General features: G+C 39.3%; 1 protein-coding gene across 1 annotated transcript in view; it reads right to left on the bottom strand.

Annotated features, from left to right (window-relative positions):
- Positions 1 to 21,953, bottom strand: part of TESK2 (testis associated actin remodelling kinase 2) — a 79,734-nt gene that overhangs the window by 11,395 nt on the left and 46,386 nt on the right. Inside the window, exons 5-7 of the mRNA XM_065657458.1 lie at positions 13,240 to 13,386; positions 3,031 to 3,113; positions 1,340 to 1,415 (exon numbers count right to left, since the gene is read on the bottom strand). Of these exons, the coding sequence (XP_065513530.1) occupies positions 1,340 to 1,415; positions 3,031 to 3,113; positions 13,240 to 13,386 (306 nt within the window). The remainder of the gene's footprint in view (positions 1 to 1,339; positions 1,416 to 3,030; positions 3,114 to 13,239; positions 13,387 to 21,953) is intronic.

Consider the following 21,953-nt stretch of genomic DNA (forward strand, 5'->3'; position numbering starts at 1 on the left):
TTGCATAAAGAATGGTGAAGTTGTATTAGGTATCTTATAGATGGGAGTAATTGACAACATAGCCAAAAACATGACATGCCTATATATCACTGTGGTTAGAAAAATGCATTTAGAATACACATGATTACAGCTTATCTAGAACATTAATGCTGTTTTTAAGAAAAATTATATTTTTCTCTTCTCACAGTTGAGTACCTCTGGATAAAACAGTGTCTTTTCCAAAGCTTGACATATCTAGTAACACTGTATATCAGCATCAATTTCCACGACATTTAGTAATCACTTATCTGACTACCCCTGGAGCTGCAGTTCCTCAGATTTCCACCCACCTGACTTTATCACATAATAAAATTTAGGAAAACATGGAATATAAGTCCACAGAGCAGAAGCCAGCATCCCCTATCCCTTAGGTATCAGGCAGGCTTATATGTCACCTTTCATGCTGATGAGGTATGAGACCTGCTGCTTCTTCAGACTTCCATGCCCCAGGGTTAGTGAAGAATGTGGCAGCATAGATTTGGGTACTTTCTTATTAATTTGGGCCAATTGGAACTCTCAACAAAGCTTTGAAATGGTAATTATTACATTCATTACTGAGGTAGGTACTGCTTTCCTGAAAGTTAAAAATACTACCAATTAAACCATTGAATGCTAGCTGTAAAAAGGTACAGGATGTGGGCTTTAGCACAGAAAAGCTGCACTTGCAAGGCTGAAAGAAACTATGTTACACATGAGAGAGAAAACCCTGTGTAAACAAGAGCTTGACTGAAAACACCATTTCTAAAATCCAGCATGATCTGATCCGTCTCTGGAAAAAAAAAAAAATATTCCAATGCCACAAATAGGAAAACTTAGAAATACCTTTGGAGAACACTTCTACCCAAGTATCTTAACTTGAGAAATGTTGACTTTTTAAATTATTATTTTATTTACTTATTTTTTTTAATTAAAATACTTGTACAAGTTTACATACAGACCTTTTACTTCTACCCATATTTCGCTGATGTATGGTCAGGGAATAAACCTCACTATATTTCTCACAAGACTTGGTTAAATCGTGTTAGGTCAACAAGCCATTAACACATTTCTGCATGTGGGGTGTTTCAGAATGGAAATAGAATTAACAGTGAATTATGCTAAAGGTAATTCTATAAGAACCCACATCATGAATTTAAAATATTAATTATTCAGCTCACACTCTCCCTTAGTCTGAATGAACTAAGCACAGTAGCATCACAAATGAAAATAACAATTATTTTAATATTATGGAAGTTCTAAATCTTGAAGCTATTGAAGAGAAACATCTGGCAACTAAAGTCCATTTATATCATGTACCTACCTTTTCATTGTAAGGTTCATCTCTGAGAACTTCTGGTGCCATCCAGAAGGGTGAACCCACCACTGGTAACTTCTCACTATATAGATATGGGATAGATGGCAGGGAAGGGAGGGAAGAGAGAAGAACCATTAATTAAATACTCTGATTTAGGCATTGCTACTAACTTTCCAAAACTCCAACTATCTGCAGAAACTTTCACCAGAGAGAAGCTAATGCAAGTGGGTGCCATAACATACTGTGTTTTACACTGGTTTTCTACTGGAGTCACTGGAACATTCAATAGCTGGAGGGGAAGGTGAAAGAACAAGAAAGCTTCAAACAATTACCCATATTTTATTTCTTGTTTTTAAGTGCCTGGCCACTTTTTTTAAAAAAAAAATATTATTTTGCTTGAAGGTCACAGGTGTTCAATAGTTTTGGTTTCCAAACTCTTGGCAGAGCGGGCTCCTTCATCTCTACATAAAAAGGTTTGTGGACATCAGTTTGGGGCTACATGTCAAGTTCTCCATTCACGCAGCAAGACATGCAGGTATCCATCCCTACATGTATATTGATAAGCAGCTCTGCAAGTATTCAGCACAGCCTGCTTGCAAACTATTGAAATTTTAAAAAAAGTCAAGATTGACTAGATGAATCCTTTAATAGAGAAAAACTAAAAGTAATCAGAATAGAGCAGATTCGAAAAATGTGCTATGTTACCATATGGCTGAACACTGCAGCCTTAAGAAAGGTTCCAGCTTGCCTCAGGGCTAGCCTTGAAGGAGCACCTAGTAAAAATGAGGCCTCTGAAGGCCTCAAATCGCCCGGCTTGCCAGCCAGCTGGAAACAACAAAACTGCATCTGAAAATGGAGGTAAGACTAGACCAAACCAAAATGGTGGCTAATGGAACAATTTTATTACATTGTTTGTTTTAGTATCAAGCTACCTTAACTTTAGCTATGATTATACTCTCAGATTTCAAAGCATCGCACTGAAGAAAATCCGACAGCAAATTTCACAGTCAGAATACTCTGAAATACACAAGTCAATATACAGAGAGAACAATGAAATCCTTGTCCTTGATGTCCCTAACAGAGGGATGACAAAAGGACTATTTCCAATTGTGACAATAGCTTGTGACAGTCACCTATGCGTTCCTCAAATGAATTACGAACATAATTCACCCTAGGGAAAGCTAAACTGTGAGCTACTGTTAGACAGTAATTTTAGTATCTCTTTCTTATAAACCTGGATCTTAACAATGCAGACATTAAAGAGAATAGTACTGGAATACCACTGAATATTGTCTATGAAAGCAGAAAGAAGCTAATTGAAGTTGTTTAGAATCAACAGAGGACATTTATTATAAAATTATCCTAGTCCAGAATGCTGGACGGTATTTTTTGTGTTTGCCTTTTTTTTTTTTTTTTTAACCAAAATTCCCAAGCAGCTGCTTAGAAGATCAACTGAAAAGCTTGATTATATCCTCTACTGACTGGAGCATTTTTGAAGAAAAAAATATCACCAATAAATCTATCAAAATGGACAGTAAATAAGGCTACAACATTTGGTCAACCAGCCTGAAGACTGCAGATAATTTTTGCAACTTTTGTATCACAATGCAATAATGGCCTCAGGGATCAGGCTCACTAGAGCTTCTGACCTACAATCAACACTGCAGCTCTCACTGTATTTTGATTAGTTCACGTACCTGTGGTCAGGAATTTTCTCTGCTAAACCAAAGTCTCCCACTATTGCTGAGTATCCATTCTCATCATGTTTTATTAAGCAGTTCTGGGAAAAAAAAATGCAACAGAAGAGTTACTGTCTGGGCATGAAATCCATATACCAGTTGTTTTATTTATTTTTAATCTGGAACAAGACTACAAGATATTGTTTGGAAGATGTTCATTTATGAGAAGCTTTTGTCTGAAAGCAACCACACTTTTCCCCTACCCTCCCCCTGCACAATCATGTCTGTCAAACTTAAGATGCTGCAAACAGCCTTACACTTGGTTAATAATCCACTCTAAAAACTTGCTGAGAAAGCAGGCAGCCACAGGCTGCACATACCCAGCTACGTTCCAGCAAGAATTAAGGTGATTTAGCTCCCTTACTGCTCAAGTATGCAATACATGCTTTTCACTATGACGCCTCAAATTTTTTCTTTACAATTTTGCCTGTACCTGACTAGAATACAACATCAAAGCAGACTCTAAAATGTCTTTGTGTATTTTGTTACATTAACTACTGAAAAGGAACTCACTGCTTTGCAGTAGATTTTAATCAGAAAATACAAGATGTGACAAAGTTATATGTGCTTTTAAAGTTTCAAATAAAACTCTTTATTCTACAGTACATCATAAAACGTGATTTAAGGGAAAAGTCTAATAGGGAAAGGCTGTCAATCTTTTCCTTTCAGATGTACCCTCCAGTGTCAGGAGGGAGGGCAATTTAGGGACACACAGAGATAATTCTGATCTGGCAGCACCACATAACAGGGTATAATTGATTTTGTTGTTGTTGTTGTTGTTATTTATTTACAACTCTGAGAAACATGCTTCGACCATTTCAGTACCACAGCTCTTCCCTTGTCACTGAATGAATCGATAGGCGACTTCCCTTAGGTTTTTTTCTGTCTTGCAATAGGTGAAGCAAGACAAAGAATTCATTCCCTCCCCACATGCCTTGCTCCGTGTCCTTCAGCAGGCAGTACAATAGCAGTGACAGGCAGCAAACCCACTGCCGACTCCTGCAGAGTGGTACCCTGCATTAATTAGCTAACCAGCAGGAAGCACTTTCTAGCTTTATTGTGCTTGGATGTACAAAAGCCCCTTGCTGACCCCAGAGCATTAGCTTGTCTGTATAATGCAGCTACCAAGAAAAGTGAGTCCCTTGTCCGAAAGATCAAGTTCAGGTCATCACTGTTTACATTATTCAGCAATGATTGTGGCTCAGGCCATGAAGTGAGTTTTCTTCTTGCCAATTAAAAGGTTAAGCAAGGCACTCCTGCAAGCACGTAAAGAAAACGCAGGCCAGCCTCTTAAAACACATGATGGGCTCCTGAGATGCAAAGTTTTATTTATTTAGCATGCCTCAAGTATAATAAGTACAGTTAGTTTGGGGATTCATAAACATGTACCAAGTTAAATCAACCATGCTTGCCCAAAGAGCAGCAAAGCTTCTCAGTTACGGGCTTTGTTATCTTTTCTCAAAGAGCACATTCATTCAGCTTGCCTCTGTTTAAACATTTGGTCACTGTAAGTGGACTTAAAACTGAGAAGGATAAATCTTTTTGGAAAAGTCTTACTCAAATGATTCAGACAAGTGGAATTTCATTGTGTACCACACAGAAACAAGTCCATGAGGACACCAGAGATTTTTGCAGTGTGCAAGAATGCTGATACTATTTTAGGCAACAAAATATTAGGTTATTTTCTGCCATAGATTTCTCAGCAATTAAAGATGATTTGTAATTTGACATTAAAAAAACCCCCTGTGATTAATAAAAAATTAGTTTTAAAATCTAGATTTCCCTCTCGCATTAACTTCAGCTATATATATTTTGTTCATTTTGAGTAGCAAGGCTGCGGTAGTTCATTTTACTTTCTGGGTTTTGTGGATTAGGGTTATTCTCCAATAACCCCTGGTCTCTAAAATGTCAGCTCAACATTTAAATACAGACTAAGAACAATTTTCAGCCTAACTAAAAATCTGTAGAAGCACTTCTACTGACCTTAAGATCTGCAATAATTTACAGGACTGCTTTGATACCAAAAGGAGGCTTAAATGCAACATCATCCTGACAGCAAATTTTCCTTCAACTTCTCACCAGTATACAATCCCATCCCATTAGGCAGCAATACACCACCAACTGAAGATGAACACTCTTACCCCCTCAAGCCCCAGGCGGTTCCAGTTCTCAGGTGCAGCACTGAAATGTTATACAAGTAGATCATTCCTAGATAAATCATAAATTAAACCAATAGCGCATCCAATCTAGCTGCCAAGTAATGCTACCTGACAGCTCCAAGCTCCCTCCCGATGAGCAGGAGCTGCCTGCAGCAAAGCTGGGCTCCCTTTCAATCCAGGCCTTTTAAGAAACCGAGCAGACAAGCAGAGTGGACATCCCACCGCTGAGGAGTCCGGGGGTCCTGCAGTAGGGGCCAGCACGCCCGGACAAGGCAATGGGGAAAACCTTGGGCAACACTTGTACTGTACTATAAAGTACAGATCAATTGTTCTGCTGTGGTGGGCTGCACAATGTTAAATGACAGAAGGAAGCTAAACTATTCTCTCCCATTAGTGTAAGCTTGCCTTTTGTCTGCATACAAGAAGTGCTGAGTGTCAATTTAAATTCATTAGGATATGTATTCCAGTACAAGAGCAGCTTTTCTATTCACACTTAAATCAGCTATGGGCAGGTGACGTGCACTAGACAAAAAAAAAATGTCAGTATCACTACAAATGCTCACTGCTGTGAAACTAAACTGATTTAATTCTACTGGTGCAAATTTTTATGCAGCTAAGCACCAATTTCCTGGAACCCAGAAAAGATAGAAGCCTATTCCTACCAAAATCAGTAGTAAAACCTTTCTAAATATACTAGCCATTACACAACACTGTACCAAATCCACAGCATAGATAGTTTAGTTACCAGATTTTAGATGGAATTCATAAAAAGGTGACTTAATACAGCCCACAGTAACTGGTAGTTCATATGCTCTCAATGAAAAATATTTCTAAGCATTCACATTCTACTGCCAAGATAAATCAGGATCAAAAACCAGATAAGGCTTCATTAAAGACTAAAAGGTTGAAAAGAGCTTTTAAATTTAAGGTAGAGGTGATATCTTGGTAGAAAAAGTACAATAAAGCATACTGCACTGTTTCTTCTGACACAGTGATACTTCTCAGTTTCTACAAAAAAGAAAACATGTACATCAACTTGGTATGAAGAAGTTTCATTAATGGATTCTGGCACAGAGACACAAGAGTTCAAACCCCTCTCTAGTGCAAAGAGCCTCTCAAGAGCTGCCCATGAGATGAAATGCCAAGCTGCTTTACAGCATGGGCTTTAAGAAAATGCTTTTGACTTACTATTGCACTATTTGTACAAGCTGTAAGGCAATAAAACATGATGACCTTCCCAAGCTTTCTCTTTGGACCTCTACAGACAGGGATGTTCTTTCCTTTGGCAGCTCACATGCTCCAAGAGGGCAGTATTTGACTTCAGCTGGGTTTTTGAGGTTTTCTTTCCCCAAAACAGGGACCCCATCAGCCCCTTCCTGAGGCAGTCTCTTAACTGAAACAAGGAGCTCTGTATGTGAACCCTAAAGGGTTAACAGATCTGTTTATGCAGAGACAGATGTGAAAGAACATAAAGCCCCCTTTGTGTATTACAGGAGCTTAACATCTGCTTTGCACAGCATAATCCTACTAAGATGAATGCAATATTCCACTCTCCCTTTTACATAAACAAAAATGAAAATAGGCTCAAGTTTCAGAGTTAAAAATAAGTTGCTTAGATGAAGAAATCTCATAGTTTTATTTTACAATATGACATACAAGCTAAACTCCTCACAGATTTTATTGCACTCCAGAAAATACAGGAACGCTACTGCAGTGTCATTTGCAATCCTCTGATGACTGTTACCAAATTAAAATACTTAAAGGCCAATTGAGATGTATCAGCTATTTTTAAAGTGCTATCCCCTATGAGGAACACCACTGATGATTAAACGTACAAGAGAAAGTTTACAATACTAGATATACTTTTGAAACTAAACCAATCATGTTTAAGGGACAGGCTCCATATGGGTCCCAAAGTACCAGTAAAAGTTCAGTATCGCAACTAGCATTAGAAATAATCATCAGTAACAGCTAATTTTTTCACCGCAAGCTCTCCCCTGCAGCACAAAATATCCAGGCAAGAGCTTACTCTGGCACAAAGGGGACCTTACAACTGCAGCAGCAAGCATGAGACTCAGACAAAGGTTCTGTTCATTGCCTGGGTTTTATTTTGGTTTATTTTGTGTTAAACAAGCAAACAGCACACAAGGTAGGAAGTCAGAATGTGTCATTTTCAAGCCTAAAGGCAGTGAATTTATGTTGCATCAGATAACCCACAGCAATTGCTTACATGCCTGATTCTGTCCCATAGTAACTGAGACTACTCATCTCTCAGTGAAAGAAGATCGAGCCATTATGCATTCATTGTGAAGTGGAAGCAGATGTTGGCAGGAATACATACATGTATGCATGCATGTATATACATATATATGCACATATATATATACACATACCCAGAGATTAGAATTTCTTCATAGATTTTATCATCAGTGGAGCTCACAAGGTTCCCTAAAACTGCTCACAACTTACTACTGATTATAAGACCTTGTTTTCAATTGTACATAATTCTGCAAGACTTAAAGGCATTTGTTTCAGAGTTTGCCTGTTTGGTTTTAATCAAGAGTAATGGGTTTTTGGGGTGTGTGTGTGGGTGTTCAGTTTAGACAGCTCAAGCTGCTTGGGAGAACAAACTTAGAATATGTGTTGCTAGCAAATTTTGAAATAATGAAAATAAAAGAATCTGCAAAAATATTAGCCTATTGAAACATGATGAGACCTCTGTGTAATATGCACCTTTCCCACCCCTGCAAAAAGCAGACTGGGACAGGACATCTGCTGTGTGAAGAATTTGAAAGAGTGAATAAGTGACAAGACAGAGCAGCAGTCCAAGCTCAGGGCTGGCACGGACCAAGACCAGGCTCTTGAGAATGGTTCTTGAAACAGGGAAAAAAAACTTGAAGACTATTACAAGGACATAAGAACTACAGGAATAGCAAACAGGTGGTGGTGGTGGGGAAGCAGAGCTAACCTGGAAGAGCAGAACACGGGGAGAGTTAGAAATGGCTAAACATACTCAAGACCAGAAGGCAGAAATACAACTTGGATAAAGCATCAAGGTAACTGCAGGCAGCCAGACAAGGAGATTGAACAATAAGGTTGGGGAGGCAGAAACTGAGAGCAAAAAGAAGAGGAAAAGCCTTTGAACGAGGACAAAAAGCCTGACCAGAGGCTGGCATTGTAAGCTAGCAGAAAGGATCGAATAGTAGCAGAGTAGATACAATCAGTCCTGGAAAAACGGGCAGACTGCTAGATATTTGCTTCTCACTACCAAGGAGTCTCTCTTGTTTCTCTCTTTATTCCTGTTCCATAGCAAAAACACACAATGTATATTAGCAATACTAATTAACAGTAGCAATAAATACTAATTAAAAATATTTCATGTATTAGTTACTGTATAAACTAAAGCAACAGACACCTCTGCCATGAATCTCAAGCTTCTAACCCTGCAAATGAAGTTCATAATGGTTTTCTTTTTTTTTTTTTCCTTTTTTTTAATTGGTAGGAAGTCGCACACAACATACATTATGTCAAAAAAAAAATTGCACAGAAGATAGATGTAAAACTTCCTGTGAGAACTTTTACATTCTTTCCCTTATCCATATGCATCCTTAATTACATGATTACACAGGCAGTTTTCCACCTGGCACCCGTGTCTTTTAGTGCACTCAATGGATTCACACAGACAGTGATTTGGGGGGGCTGTAGATAAAACACTTGGGCCGCTATTTTCAGGACTCTTGGCACTCTTGTCACAGAAACAGTTGGGTGAAAGAAAGGCTGGGAAGAGAAAAAAAAGAAAACACAAACAAAACAAACAAAAAACCCACAAAAAACACCCCAAACCAAACAAAAACAAGCAAATAAAAAAACAAAACACACAAACCAACAACAACAACAACAAAAACACACACAAAAAACCCCCACCATGCTGGGCTGGAAATGAAGGTCTTCTGTCTTGTGGTTAAGGTCATTGCAATGTTACCCCAGGATCTGGATTCTGACTTTCCTCAGCATCACAGGAGGATTGTGTGACAAGCAAGCTAGTTTAACAAAATCTTTCAGAGATCGTTGCTTATCTTGTGCTTTCTCTGCCTCCAGGGGTCAAACCTGACTTTAAGTGCTGTAACAATTTCAGCTGCCTCTGAGGTCAGCGGGCATATTGCCTTGAACTTAAACGTGTAAAATGTCAAATACTTTAAACAAAATCTTTAAACACATACCAAATATTCACCAATATTCTTGCTTTTAATCTGTTCTGATAAGGCTGAGTTTATTTATCTCCTTCATCTCAGAGATACTGTAAGAATAGATTCACTGATATTAGGACGGTCATTGTAAGCTGCCAAGGAAATCCACAGTGCTCCCAGAGCAGGGTTTTGAATGCAATACGAATACAGTGTAAACAAGGTGTTGAAGAAACTCTCTGTGTAGTAGTAAGATATTTTGAGGGGTAAGGTACAAAAGGATTTTGCTATATTCTTTTTGCAGGCTGGACATTTCCTCCCTGTGCCTTCTTATCACTGTTATTTTAATGGTAGGTAATCACAGGCAGAACGTTGCAAAACCAAGTCATATTAAAAAAACTTTATCACAGTCTACTGGCTCCTACTGAAACACTTCCAATGTGTCACATTATGACTTCTGTTTTAATGACCGCATCTTCTATGACTGAGACTTGGAGTTAAAATTCATAACCAGACCTCCTTGAGAATGACTGAAAGAAAGAAAATCCTCATGATTCCACGATACAAATCTTCCTTGTGCACATTACAATGAACCCCAAATAAAAAATGATTCACAGGGCGTGCAGTGATATAGATAGGGCACAGGAATGAGCCAACGAGGCTGGTTGTCATAACCTATCTACAGCTTAATCTCTGCATAAATCTCTTTATGACAAGTCAAAAGTGAGGACACCAGTTATTGGATTATAAAATGTACAAGTCACCCTGCTCACAGACCTTCTACCTGCAGGGTGGGAACAGCCCATCTGACCATTCTTACCTCCTGACAGATTCACGTTAGGCTGTTGCTGCCTATCAGGGCAGAGCAGCCTGATCAGCTACAGCACCCAGGCCCAGAGTCACAGACCGAGCTGCTCACGACAGGGGTGAGTACCGGCTGTCTGGGCAGCACACGCTTCTAAGCAGCGCTGCCTCTCTCTTTGACAGGAGGGCAGCGGGAAGGGCAGCAGTGGGATGTCAGGGCTGCCACATCGACTGGAGTGACCTACATCTACTCTCTGCCTTATCCTCTGGCTTTCAGCAGTGTCCGCACTGTTCTGCTATTCTCCATGCAGTGCAATTAGAAAGAGATCACCCTGCTGTATACTAATTGTCAAAACCACTTATTTTTCAACCTTAGATTGGCAGGTGACAGGAACTATTCCTTAAGTTTTTATGTATCCAGTACATAGACACATATAATGCTACTGGCAAAGCAAGACACCTCTGCTGCCTTAACTGACAGAAAAAACTTAATGTATTCACACTACCTGCTCTAGGAAGCTGTAGGAATTAGAAATTTGCCAGAAACAGAAGAAGAAAGGCAGAAGTATGGCTCTAAATTAATCTCAAATAATTTTATAATAAAATTAATATTAGAGAGATAACGTGCAGTGGGCTATTGTGTTAAGTGTAGCAGGTAAAGCATGGAGACATTCTTGCACAGAAAGTCTCTGTTTTGTTCTGTTCATAATTCAGTCAGGGCCAGCAAGCTTCCTAGAAAAATACCTCACTCTCCCACCCTGCAAACTCAGTGTCTGTTCTGATTTTTGCAGATGTCTAAATCCTTGTCTTTGTTTTAATTTGATTAATAAAGCCATCATATCAATTACTGAAGTTTACCAAAGAAAGAAGGACAACATAGAACAGTATTGAATCTGCCTTTGTTCAATCCAGATCACAAGTTCTCTCCCAAGGAAAGAGCCCACCACATCTTCCTTCAGCTTGCTCACACAATGACTATGTGCTAGTGAGAAAGAAGATGACTCATCCCCCCCACCAGTACAAACCTGGTAAAATACAAGGTATCTCCTCAAGTAGTAGCCAAAAGCCACAGTCTGAGAGTTTAAAATTTTGGTAACAGGTTTTTGCTGTGGTGTTTTTTGTTTTGGTTTTGGGGTTTTTTTGCTTTGGAGCAAAGTGACTTCTTTAAAGCTTAGGTACCCAGTAGGGCAAACATTTTCCTAAAAGGAGATTCATTTGCCCAACAGATTTCATTTTAAAGTATATTTCATCAATACAATAACACGCTAATAAAATTCACAAGTACCTGGGCGTTTAAGGCCAGGTGTTTCACCTACTTCCCATCCCAAAAAACAAGCAAGTGCATACGTGACCTCAAAAAAATAACGAATTAAATTAAAAACAAAAAGACAACCCCAAAAGAAACAAGAAACTGGAAAATACAAAAGATAGCTGACGACTTAAACTTCTAACATGACAGCTTCCAATGTGACCCACACAGATACCATAACTTTAGTGCTAAGAACCATCCAAATATATCATAACTGCTAGTAAGTTCTTAGGGTTTGGTTTGTTGTTTGGTTAGTTTTAAATAACTCTTACTACTTCCTGTGGCCACCGATGAGTTTGCTGTTGCAGTGAAATCATGCTCTCCCCCCAGCCAGTGCATTTTCTAAACAATTGACATTCAACAATAGATGACATTGAAGCATTGGTAGGGCAGCTCCAGAGAATGACATACAATTATGTAAAGCCTGGAACAAAGGCATTCACAGAGGTCTCAGGAAATGAATTTTCATATGACTAGCCACTGTAGTACGAGCTTTCTGAGCCTATCATGTCAAAGCGACATGACTCCAAGTCTGGTCATTTTTCATAAATTTGATATTCTTCTTTGTAGAATTCAGCACTTGTCACTTGGAAGGACACTCAAGGAAGTGTTTCACTACTTCAATGAAATACTGCTTTTACCTACCAGCTGAACTATTTTTTCCCCCTTGGCTAAATGTACATTCTTTATCTGAAGCACTGAGGTAGCTTTGAAAAAACTAAAACTGGCTGTAGGACTAGTAATCACTTGAATTTGCAAACACAATGTGCTATGTTTTTATTTTTAAAAGCTGTTTCTAACCTTTAAAAATAGTTCCTCCTAGGCTAAGATAACATTCTTCTGGATGTGACATTATGACATCTTCCTAAGAACTATTTTGGAGTACTTTCACGTTGCAAGTTGCCAGTGAGCTTACACTAGCTCATTAGCTCCAGACAACAAGACAGACAGGACAGCAAAGCCCTCAGCACAGGCTGCAATGGATGGCAAGACCCATTGTGAACACCAGGGCAATTTTTTAACAGAGCTTAGTGCTCCTATATCAATATTTCTAGCTGAGCTTGAATTAGCTAGCTACTTCAGCCAATAAAATGCACACAAGTTGTCACCAAAGCAGTCAAAACAAAAACCCAAAACACCCACCTATGTCCACTGAAAACTCTGCCATTGAAATATCATTCTGGAGGCAACTTCAAAATCTCAAAATTTTAGGTTAAATGTTTTGCCCTTACTGACTTTAGAAATGAAAGAAATACATTGCAGGATTGTGGACAATACTTAATCCTGAGTTAGTAATGAAAAGTCAGTCTTCCTACTGAAGATTTGCAAAATACATGGGGAAACAAAACCGACCAGGAGATTTTAAAGTGCGTTTGTAATAATCTCCTCAATTTGGGTTCTTTATATGATTGACCTGTTCCAAATGTTAGATTGTTATGCTTAATTATCAACAGATTTTAATACTTTACAGAACCATAATTCAGAACTAAAAAACTCTGCAACTGCTTTCTGAGAAATCCTAATCTGAATTAATTTAAGGAATGACCTTCTTTCAGGACAGTTATTTCTCCAGTTCCCACACAAATTATCAAAGTTTTTTGAGGAAAGTTTCAATCCTATAAACTGTATTTCAATTTGTTTTTCAAAATGTCTTAGATTACACCTTATATAATAGCAGTTCCCTGCTGGGAGGAGAAGCAGCAACAAGTACCTTGGATGTAAGGTCTCGGTGGAAAATGCCTTTATAATGAAGATAACTGATCCCCATAGCAATGTCATACGCCAGTTTCACCCTCACTGTCCAGGGCAGATGCTGGTTACTGTCTAATAGCTGTTCCAGGTTACCACAGTTGATGTACTGAAAAGACAAAGCAACATTCATAATCAATTATTGAGCTTCATATGTTGTTAGGAAAGCAAAGTTCATCATTATACAAGTGTCCTCAGCTCAGTTACACATTAAAAACTTTTTTTTTTCTTAAGGGCTAGGCAGGCACAAAGTTTGCAGATCAAAATAGGTTAAAAATGTTTCCCTTCACCACCTGTACCAATGCATTTATTTATGTTAAAGATGCATGCAACAGCCATCACCTTATTAACTCTATGGTATTTAAGTACTGGTATTTAAACAGACCCTTCAGAAACACCTACAACACAATATCACCCTCTCGTTTCGGTGTGAGGAAAATAAGGGCAAAAAGGATGAAGAGCTGGCTCTCATACAGAGTAAGTCAACAAAGAGAGGGCTAAGTATCCAAGTGTACGTCACAGAGCCTGATCAAGTTCCCAGATATCAATTCCCTAACCTGAAGCAGCAAAGAAAAATATTACAACATTTTGCTGTAAGTTACGTTTTTTCACTGCTGTATCTACAAGTCCTAATCAGCAACCTGACTCCCACTGTGTTCAGTACTACATCAACCCCATCGACTGGTAGCCCTCATGAAAAGGAACCTGCACTAAAGATAAATGCTACAAGAGAGAGTGAAACAAAGCAGAACGCAAATGATGCTAAGTAATATAACCCAGGGTTAAGACATGGCAGCTCCACTGCTCAAATAATCATTACGGCAACACTGGGCTTACGCTTTACGTATAGACCCTTTATACCATAGCAGCAGCTACACCAGGTTTGAGTAGCTTCTTGTTTCACTCCTAGTCCATGCCCTCACCAGCAACAGAGCAAAAAGACTAGCTCACTCTGGAAGGAAAACCTGGCAGCAATGCAGTGAATTCTCTCAAGAAAATCCAAGCAAAGCAGACACAATAATTTGCTCCCAAGCCTGGTGCAAGCATGTAATGCTGCATCAGGCTGCACCCACTTTGCTCCCTCATGCCAGACAGCTCTCCAACACTCTCTCAAGAGGCTTTGCACTTCCCTGTGTCACTCACCCAGACAAAACATGTGCCATCGTTATACATTAAAATAAAAATCATAATTGCAGCTGTTATTTTAGAAACTTTGAACTTGCTTTTATTTTGTTAGGCTTTTTTGTATCTTGGAGTCTGAGGCACGAGGCAAACATGAACCACATACCATACAGTGTGGATGCAGCTGATCTGCTCAGACTACGCTGTAGCAAGGGAAGAGCACACATAAGCCAGACTCTACTAGTAAGTCCAGAGGTCATGGCTCCTCCTGAACAGTCTACCAAAAACCAGCTTCTTCCTTACAGTCCAGCCCTGTCGTCTTCTGAGCTCACCAGTTAATTCTGAAAACCTTTTTCAGCAGATAGTTTCACTACTAACTATTTAATGAGGTTACATTGTTGGGGCAGATGAAGCACACACCAACTTTAACTGTCATAAATCTTACCAGAAGGGAACATTCCAAAGCATGTGGGGCTCCACTGTTCCCTTTGGCTACACCGCACATCCCCCAGGAACCAGGTTCACCCCAGCCCACGCACAGCCACACATGTCCTGGCAGCCCAGAACGGGAATCCCCCCGCCTCCGCCCCCTCTCTCTCTCTCAGAAGTTCAGTCAACTGCTGGACGTGCCACACACGGACACTTGGGCACTAAGCAGCCTCACCCTCAGCATTTGCTTGTCTACTTTTAAACATGAACCTTTGGCCTGATCACAGTGCTGCACATCCACCTTTTGTCCTTGAGCAACAATTGAAGTAAAGGGTGAGTACAAGAGTTACTTCTTTGTACTGAGATGTTCTTCAAAGATGATTAATTAGCTCAAATCTGAGCCAGATTTTAGATAGCAACTAGCTTCTGATATCAAAGGAGGAAATCCCATAGAAGGTGCCTGGGTCTATGAAATGTTCCAATATTTAGCAATTTCATGTTCTTTTGACTACTTCAAGATGCTGTTTCATATCTTTTGCATTAAACTAACAGCAGGAGAAAGAGTACAATGATACACAGGAAAGAATTTTGAAATAAGATACAGAGAAAGAGTGCTTCCTTGTATTGACTATTTCTAGACCAAACAGGCAAAACGTATCTGTATTTTACAATTAGGCAAGGAAAGCTCTTTAACTCTAGAGAGGAATCTGACTAACCTTTTAAAATGCACTGTATTGTTATTAAATAGTAAATTTTTTTATCAAACTACTCTCTTTTATGCTGAAATTTAAAAAAAAAAAACCTCAGAAATTTGTGCTTAGTCCGTATCATTTTGCAAAACAAAATGCCTGCTGGCCCTTCTCCAAAACCAAGGCAAAAAAGACTTAACACACCAATGATAAAAATCAAATGTTTAGGACTTCTATAGCCCAGGCACTACAGCTGGGGGGAAGGGAGTTGATCAGATGACTTCACTGGAAACTAGAAATTGCAGGCTGGTACAAGCCAGAGATCCAAAACAACCTGGCTCTTCTGCTCAGAGTTCGTGTGACAGGAGAGTGGAGCAGCTCTGGAACAGGTCACTCAGAGGCTATGCCACCTCCACCCTTAGAGATTTTTCAAGGCCAACCAGGCAGAGCTGCAGCCAACCTGAATCAGTGTTGGAAACAATGCTGCTTTGAGCTTTTCCGGCTTTGATCTTTCTTTCTCGTTGCTTTTATTTGAACCCCTAAGAGAGCTAGATGACCTTCACTGAGCACTCAAGAAAAAAAAAAGCTCAATATAATTAGATTCTTTTTTTAAATCACAAGTTGCTAGCATGCTTAAGAAAAAAAATAGTTGATAAGATTTCTACATTAACTTCTTATACATTTCCAGCCTCCTTGGAACAGTGTGAGTAGCACTTCTCATCCAGTTATATTCAAATCAGAACAATATTTACTAGCCTGGAACAGAAGTCACTAATGCACCTAGCTCAATAACCTTATTATAATGTGATGCTTATTAAATATCTCAAACCATTTCACCTTTCTGACTGGGCAATAACAGACTGTGCATATAGCACTATCATACTTGAATTCCTTGGCAAGAGAATGCAAGTGGGAAGGGAATCACTGGCTTCTATTTGGGTTGGGATTAAACTGTGCCATACCATGACAGTAACTGCTCCAGAAAAAAACAAGCAACCCATAGGAGTATTGACATACCTATAGAATCATAGTATGTAGGTCAATACTCATTCAGTGATACATACTGAAATGTGACAATAGCTAGCTATTATTTTGAGCATGCTCATGCTTTCCTTTTCAATAAAGTAGCCTACTCATTTGATCCATTCTGGCCATGTTAGTTAAGCACAACTAATGTACCTATTCCCCCAGCGCCCTTCCAGTCAAATTGGCTTGCAGTGTCATTCACCCACCTTAACTGCAAGGACTGGATTCCAGCATGGACTGGGTGAAAACTGACACACACATAGGACACAGCCAGCATGAGCTGCAAAAGCCAGAATCAAACCTGACTCTGGCATATCCACAAAACCCACAAGGCCCCTTATCCCAAACCGCCACCTGGCAAGTGCTCAGACCACTTTTATTAGAGATGTGAGTTACGGCTTTGGCTCTAATTTCTAGTGTACTCCTATGAAACACAGCAGGTTAATAATCAAGTGAACAACTGAAATAAGATTTTCCTAGAGACATCTTTAAGACTCTAGTTGATCTCAGATTTTAGCTGGCCAGCAGGTAATATTTCCCTGCAGAGTCCTGAATTGTCCCTAAGGCAAGCACCACAGTTCAGGGCTCCCTCACTGTCACATAAGTAATCCAATTCTTCTCGTCATTCAGGCTGATAATGCAAACAGCCAGCCTGATGGCCTATTTTTTTCAGAGCCCTTCAACAATGCCTTTTCAAAACAGACAAAATTATAAACATTATTTCCTGACTGCCAGCACAACTGAAAGAAAAATACTTGTTCTCAATCTCCTACTAGCAAAAGCCAGCTCTGTGTGGTAAATGTATCTTAATGGATCGTGAGCGCACCTCTTCCAAGGAGAATACTGGATTTTAATTTGTCCCTGAAACATCTCAGTGCTGGTACAGTAAGGCTACAGCGCACACATCTCAAAGCATTATTCTCCGACAACAACGACAAAAGCCATTGCATAAGCATACAAGCAATTGGAGCAGACATCTGATCGGGCTACAACAATGAAGGCAAAGGACACTACATTTCATAGAGACCTCACAGCTAAATGGAGCAGTGTTCAGACCTTTTCAGACTGTGTATCATCAGGTTGCAGTGAAACAGCTACCCATTATTCTCACTGCTGGCTTTTTGTCATGTAACAGGACACCAACTGTCAGTTTATCTGGTTGCCAGCATCTGAAAGTAACTGCTTTAGGTTGTTTATTTTTGCATTTACTACAACTCAACACAGCAAACTGAACACTGGTTTAAAAGACCCTGGCATTTTAGCCCACAAAAGTATTCTAAAAAAATTATCCATGGCAAGAGCTCACACTTCTCTTGCTAGAACATAAGTTCAGCAAAACTGTATTTCTTATACCTCTCCCAAACCTTATGAGGAAAGACAGCAGTAGCTTCATTAAAGGACAAGTTACCCAGAAGTTCAGCCAAGCATATGTGTTTTATGGATCAAAGAGACTTAAAAAGGCTTCTGATGTTACAGCTTAGTGCTTTCAAGAGGCTAATACTGAACTTGAACTGTCAGATTTTAGCCTTCAAAATTATGTTATGAACACAGTAATATGAGAATTAAAAGCTTTTAAAGAAAAGGCGCATCATTCACACAATTTCACCTGTTTTTGCTCAAAAACAAAGACTTCAAATATTGTCAAGTCTGAGTGGGAAGACTGAAGGGAATTGCAAAGAGTTGTCAATGCTACTTTGAAAACAATTCTGTTTCAATATCTATGTCTAATATAAATAAGCCACCAGATACTGCACAGGAAAGTCAGAAGAAAGTTGGTCTGCTCTTTACTCAGCTTAAAATGTTACTGCCTGCCATTTAAAAAAGCAACAAATAACCACAAGACACGCCTCTTCAGTAGCCCAAATGTTACCGAAGGCAATGCATTAAGTGGTTAAGAAAAGCAAGTGTGGAGAGTGCATTTAAGATGATAGACAAATGAGGTAAGTAAAGAATAAGAGCTCCCAGGACCCAAAACACTGCAAGACAAACACCGAGATAGTAATGAATGAACACAATGGAGAAGCCCGCTGAAGAAAACAGGCAGAGAAGCAAGAGGAAAGAGAAACTAGAATCACAGCTGTAGCACCTGGAGTGTGGAAAAGTAAGAGATATGTCAGAGCAAAGGCCAAACTACAGCCTTGGACTCTAAAGGGAGACCTGAAAAGCAAAGTAACAATGCAGACATCTATGACAAATACATTGAAGCAGTGTCAAAAGAGATACAACTTGCATATTTGTATCATTTCTAATGCTGGAAGTAAGAAGGTAACTCTGGTGCCAAATAAAATAAAGTTGAGGTCTTTCCACCCGTTCAGTTTCTGCGAAGTTAAAAAAAAAAAAAAAACCACAAAAAACTACTCATTTCAAGGAGGACACAACCCAGTCTTCAGTTCTCGTGTAACAGTCATATGTTACACTCAGCACCCTCTAAGCAACTACTTTGAAGGCTTCTGGCTGCAAGACAACAAGGCAATATCACCCTTCTGCCACAACTGGCACAATTAGCTACAGTGGGAGGATTGGAAATTTCCTTGTTTCCCCCAGCCATTTTCATTAGCTTCAACTGTTCAGAACTGGAAAAGACAGTATCAGTATGTTCAAAACTACAATATGAGATACACTGACAACCAGATCAAATAGAATTGTTTTTGAAGTTAGTTCATAGGCCTCCACTTGGTAAAAAACACCCACAGTTAAAAAAAAAAAAAAATCTAAAAAACCAGCTCACCCAAGTACCTCTGAGCAGTAAACTTCCATTTCCATTAAATATCTAACACATTTATTGCACCAAACAAAATAAAACATTAAAACAGAGCAAGTTGGATGTTTAATGTGGGTTGTATGGGTATATTTTTGGACAGCAAGTGAACTAATGCTGCCAGGGAGAAAAACTCAAGTACTGAAAGAGTCAGAACACACAGGTGAAGCAAGCACATTTCAGAACAAAACTCAGACTGTTTCATGAGAGATCAGAAGGGCACAAGTGGCTCGGAAAAACAGCCTGATTGAAAGGACAGAAGAAAAGCCAAAAGCATTCCTCTTAAGGGCACTTTCCTGCTCCTCAGTTGCTGAAAACCAAGGGAAAAAAAGTCTGTAACCTAAAGTCCATTTCTCTTCCGCTTTTCAACCAATACAAACAATTCAGTTCTTTAATAAAAAATGATGTATTTTCTTTAAAGGTGTTAATCATTACAGGATTAAAATAGTCTTGCTCTAAAAAGTGTCAGCTGTTCATAGAGGAGAGGGCAAGCTTCCTTATGCAATTGTCATGGGCTGCTTGCTCATCAGAACTCAGATCCAAAAGCCAAGAAACACAACAGATCTACCTCCAGTTTTAATTCTTCTCTGTCAGCTGTGGCATTGATTGATTCACTGGCTCCTCCTTCTAAAAGGGCATGTACAGGCATGGCCTATTTTATAAGGGCAAACAAGAATTAACATGCACTAACTCAGGAAGGAGCTGTAACTAAAACCATTTGTTGCATTCCAAACGTGTAAGTGCTGGCATCAAAAAGAATATGGCAAGATTGGTTTTCCTTTAATTCTCTACATCCAACAGCTCTTACGGTCAGCATGAATTTACCCCTTTCCTGTCATTCTGTTCAATCAAAATCTAATGTTCACTTGCTTGCCTGCTGCTAGAAATGGATTACTGTGATTAAGGCTTCAACTGCAGGCACACAGCAACAATGCACTATTGCAACCCATATTTATGAAGTAAGGTTTATGGACACTCAGTCGTATTCAGGTTCGAAATCCTTCAGGAAATCAGCTTATTTTGTTGGAACCAGAAAACACTCCCAGTATATCTATACAAATTGACCTTGATAACCATTTTTCCTGTAATTATATTAGTAGAAAAAACAGAAAGCAAAGAAGGTCTAACAAAAAACTTACATTTATAATCTGAAGTCACAACCATTTGGATTCTAAGCAGAGCCTAGTTTCAGTGCAGATAAGAATCTGGGATATGGCAAGATAGCAATGGCATAAATTAGCACACAGGCACAGAAGAGAAAGCACCTTGTTGCTGACACAGGCAAGAGAAACAGCACCTCTACAGTAACACTTCTGTTAAGAGCAGAAGGCCCTATCTGTAATGACAGCATTCAAACACACCACACACTCAGTTCCGCCTAGACACAAGCTGTAGCCCCTGACAAGGAGCCTCCTCTTTAAGAAAAGGTCTTTCTCACCTTTCCCACAAAGATACCAGCAGCAACGGCCCACAGATTATATGTCTGCAAGGTTCCAGATAAATAACCTGTTTGCTTCATTTTTTGAAGTCTGTAAAACAGCTACAAGGATCTACTGAGTGCAAAAGCTATAGCACACAAACACCTCTCATGGTACAAACTTGTTGTGAGCTGTTTCAGAGTACTTTTCCAAGCCTGAACACTTCAGCTGTGTCAAAATGTCCATTTCTATCTGAGGGTGCTCAAACATTTTATTGGCAAACATAGAACGCACCAAGATCCCTTATTAATAGTGATGTGCAATAGCAAACATTAAAGGCTTCTGAATGGTTTGGATGGCTGGTAAGTAAAGCGAAATGAGGAAGTGAAACTACAAAACACTTGTTAATTCAAGATTATGTTCACTGGGGTCCAGGGCAAAGAGGCAGGGGGTGGGAAAGAAGAGAAAGCACTACTAACAAACTGAATTTACTGGAAAATATATAAGAAAAAAATCCCAGACAAAGTTAAAGGGCCAGCATCACAGTATCTATTTGGATTGCTTCTTTTCATACGCACAAGTAACAGGAAAATCTAGTCCTCAAGGCAGTATTCAGTTCTCCTCCCCTCTCTCTGCCTCATACCATAACAGTTGAGATGCAAGTTGCATCTTCTCATTCTTATTAACCTAGACATATTTTCATGATATCAGAAAGTAACAATAAAAGAATTGCAGGGGTTACAGTTCAAGAATGGTTTTACTTTTTGCTTCAGACAATGGCAAATGGTCCAATAGGCTCCCAATGAGTGTCAAAACACTGATACTAAAAATTCTCCCCCCCCATAACCCCACACAATACACATGCACCCCCACCCGCATGTGTGTGCCACACATGCAGAGAAGGGAGAGAAGTAATGAGACAATGGAGCTTGCTGTTTGCAGTTCAACATTTATCTGCCTCTTATCTTTCTTCTATCCTGCAGATATTCTAAGAAGGAAGAGGTTACCACCAGCAAGATATTTGGCAACCCTTCCTCAGAATGCAAGATATTTAGATGCAACTATCTCATATAAAATATAAATAAAAAAGGTTCTTGTGCACTATTACAGGCTCTAAAGTGATGAAACAAGTCAATCATCCTCCCACAAGAGGAGCAAAGAGGAATTAAATCCAACATATAGGCTGTGTAGCCAAGAAGCTTGCATGTCTAGAAGTTCTTCCTGAAATAACTGG

This window comes from Caloenas nicobarica, chromosome Z (genome assembly GCF_036013445.1).
Source record: "Caloenas nicobarica isolate bCalNic1 chromosome Z, bCalNic1.hap1, whole genome shotgun sequence".
Lineage (NCBI taxonomy): Eukaryota > Metazoa > Chordata > Aves > Columbiformes > Columbidae > Caloenas > Caloenas nicobarica.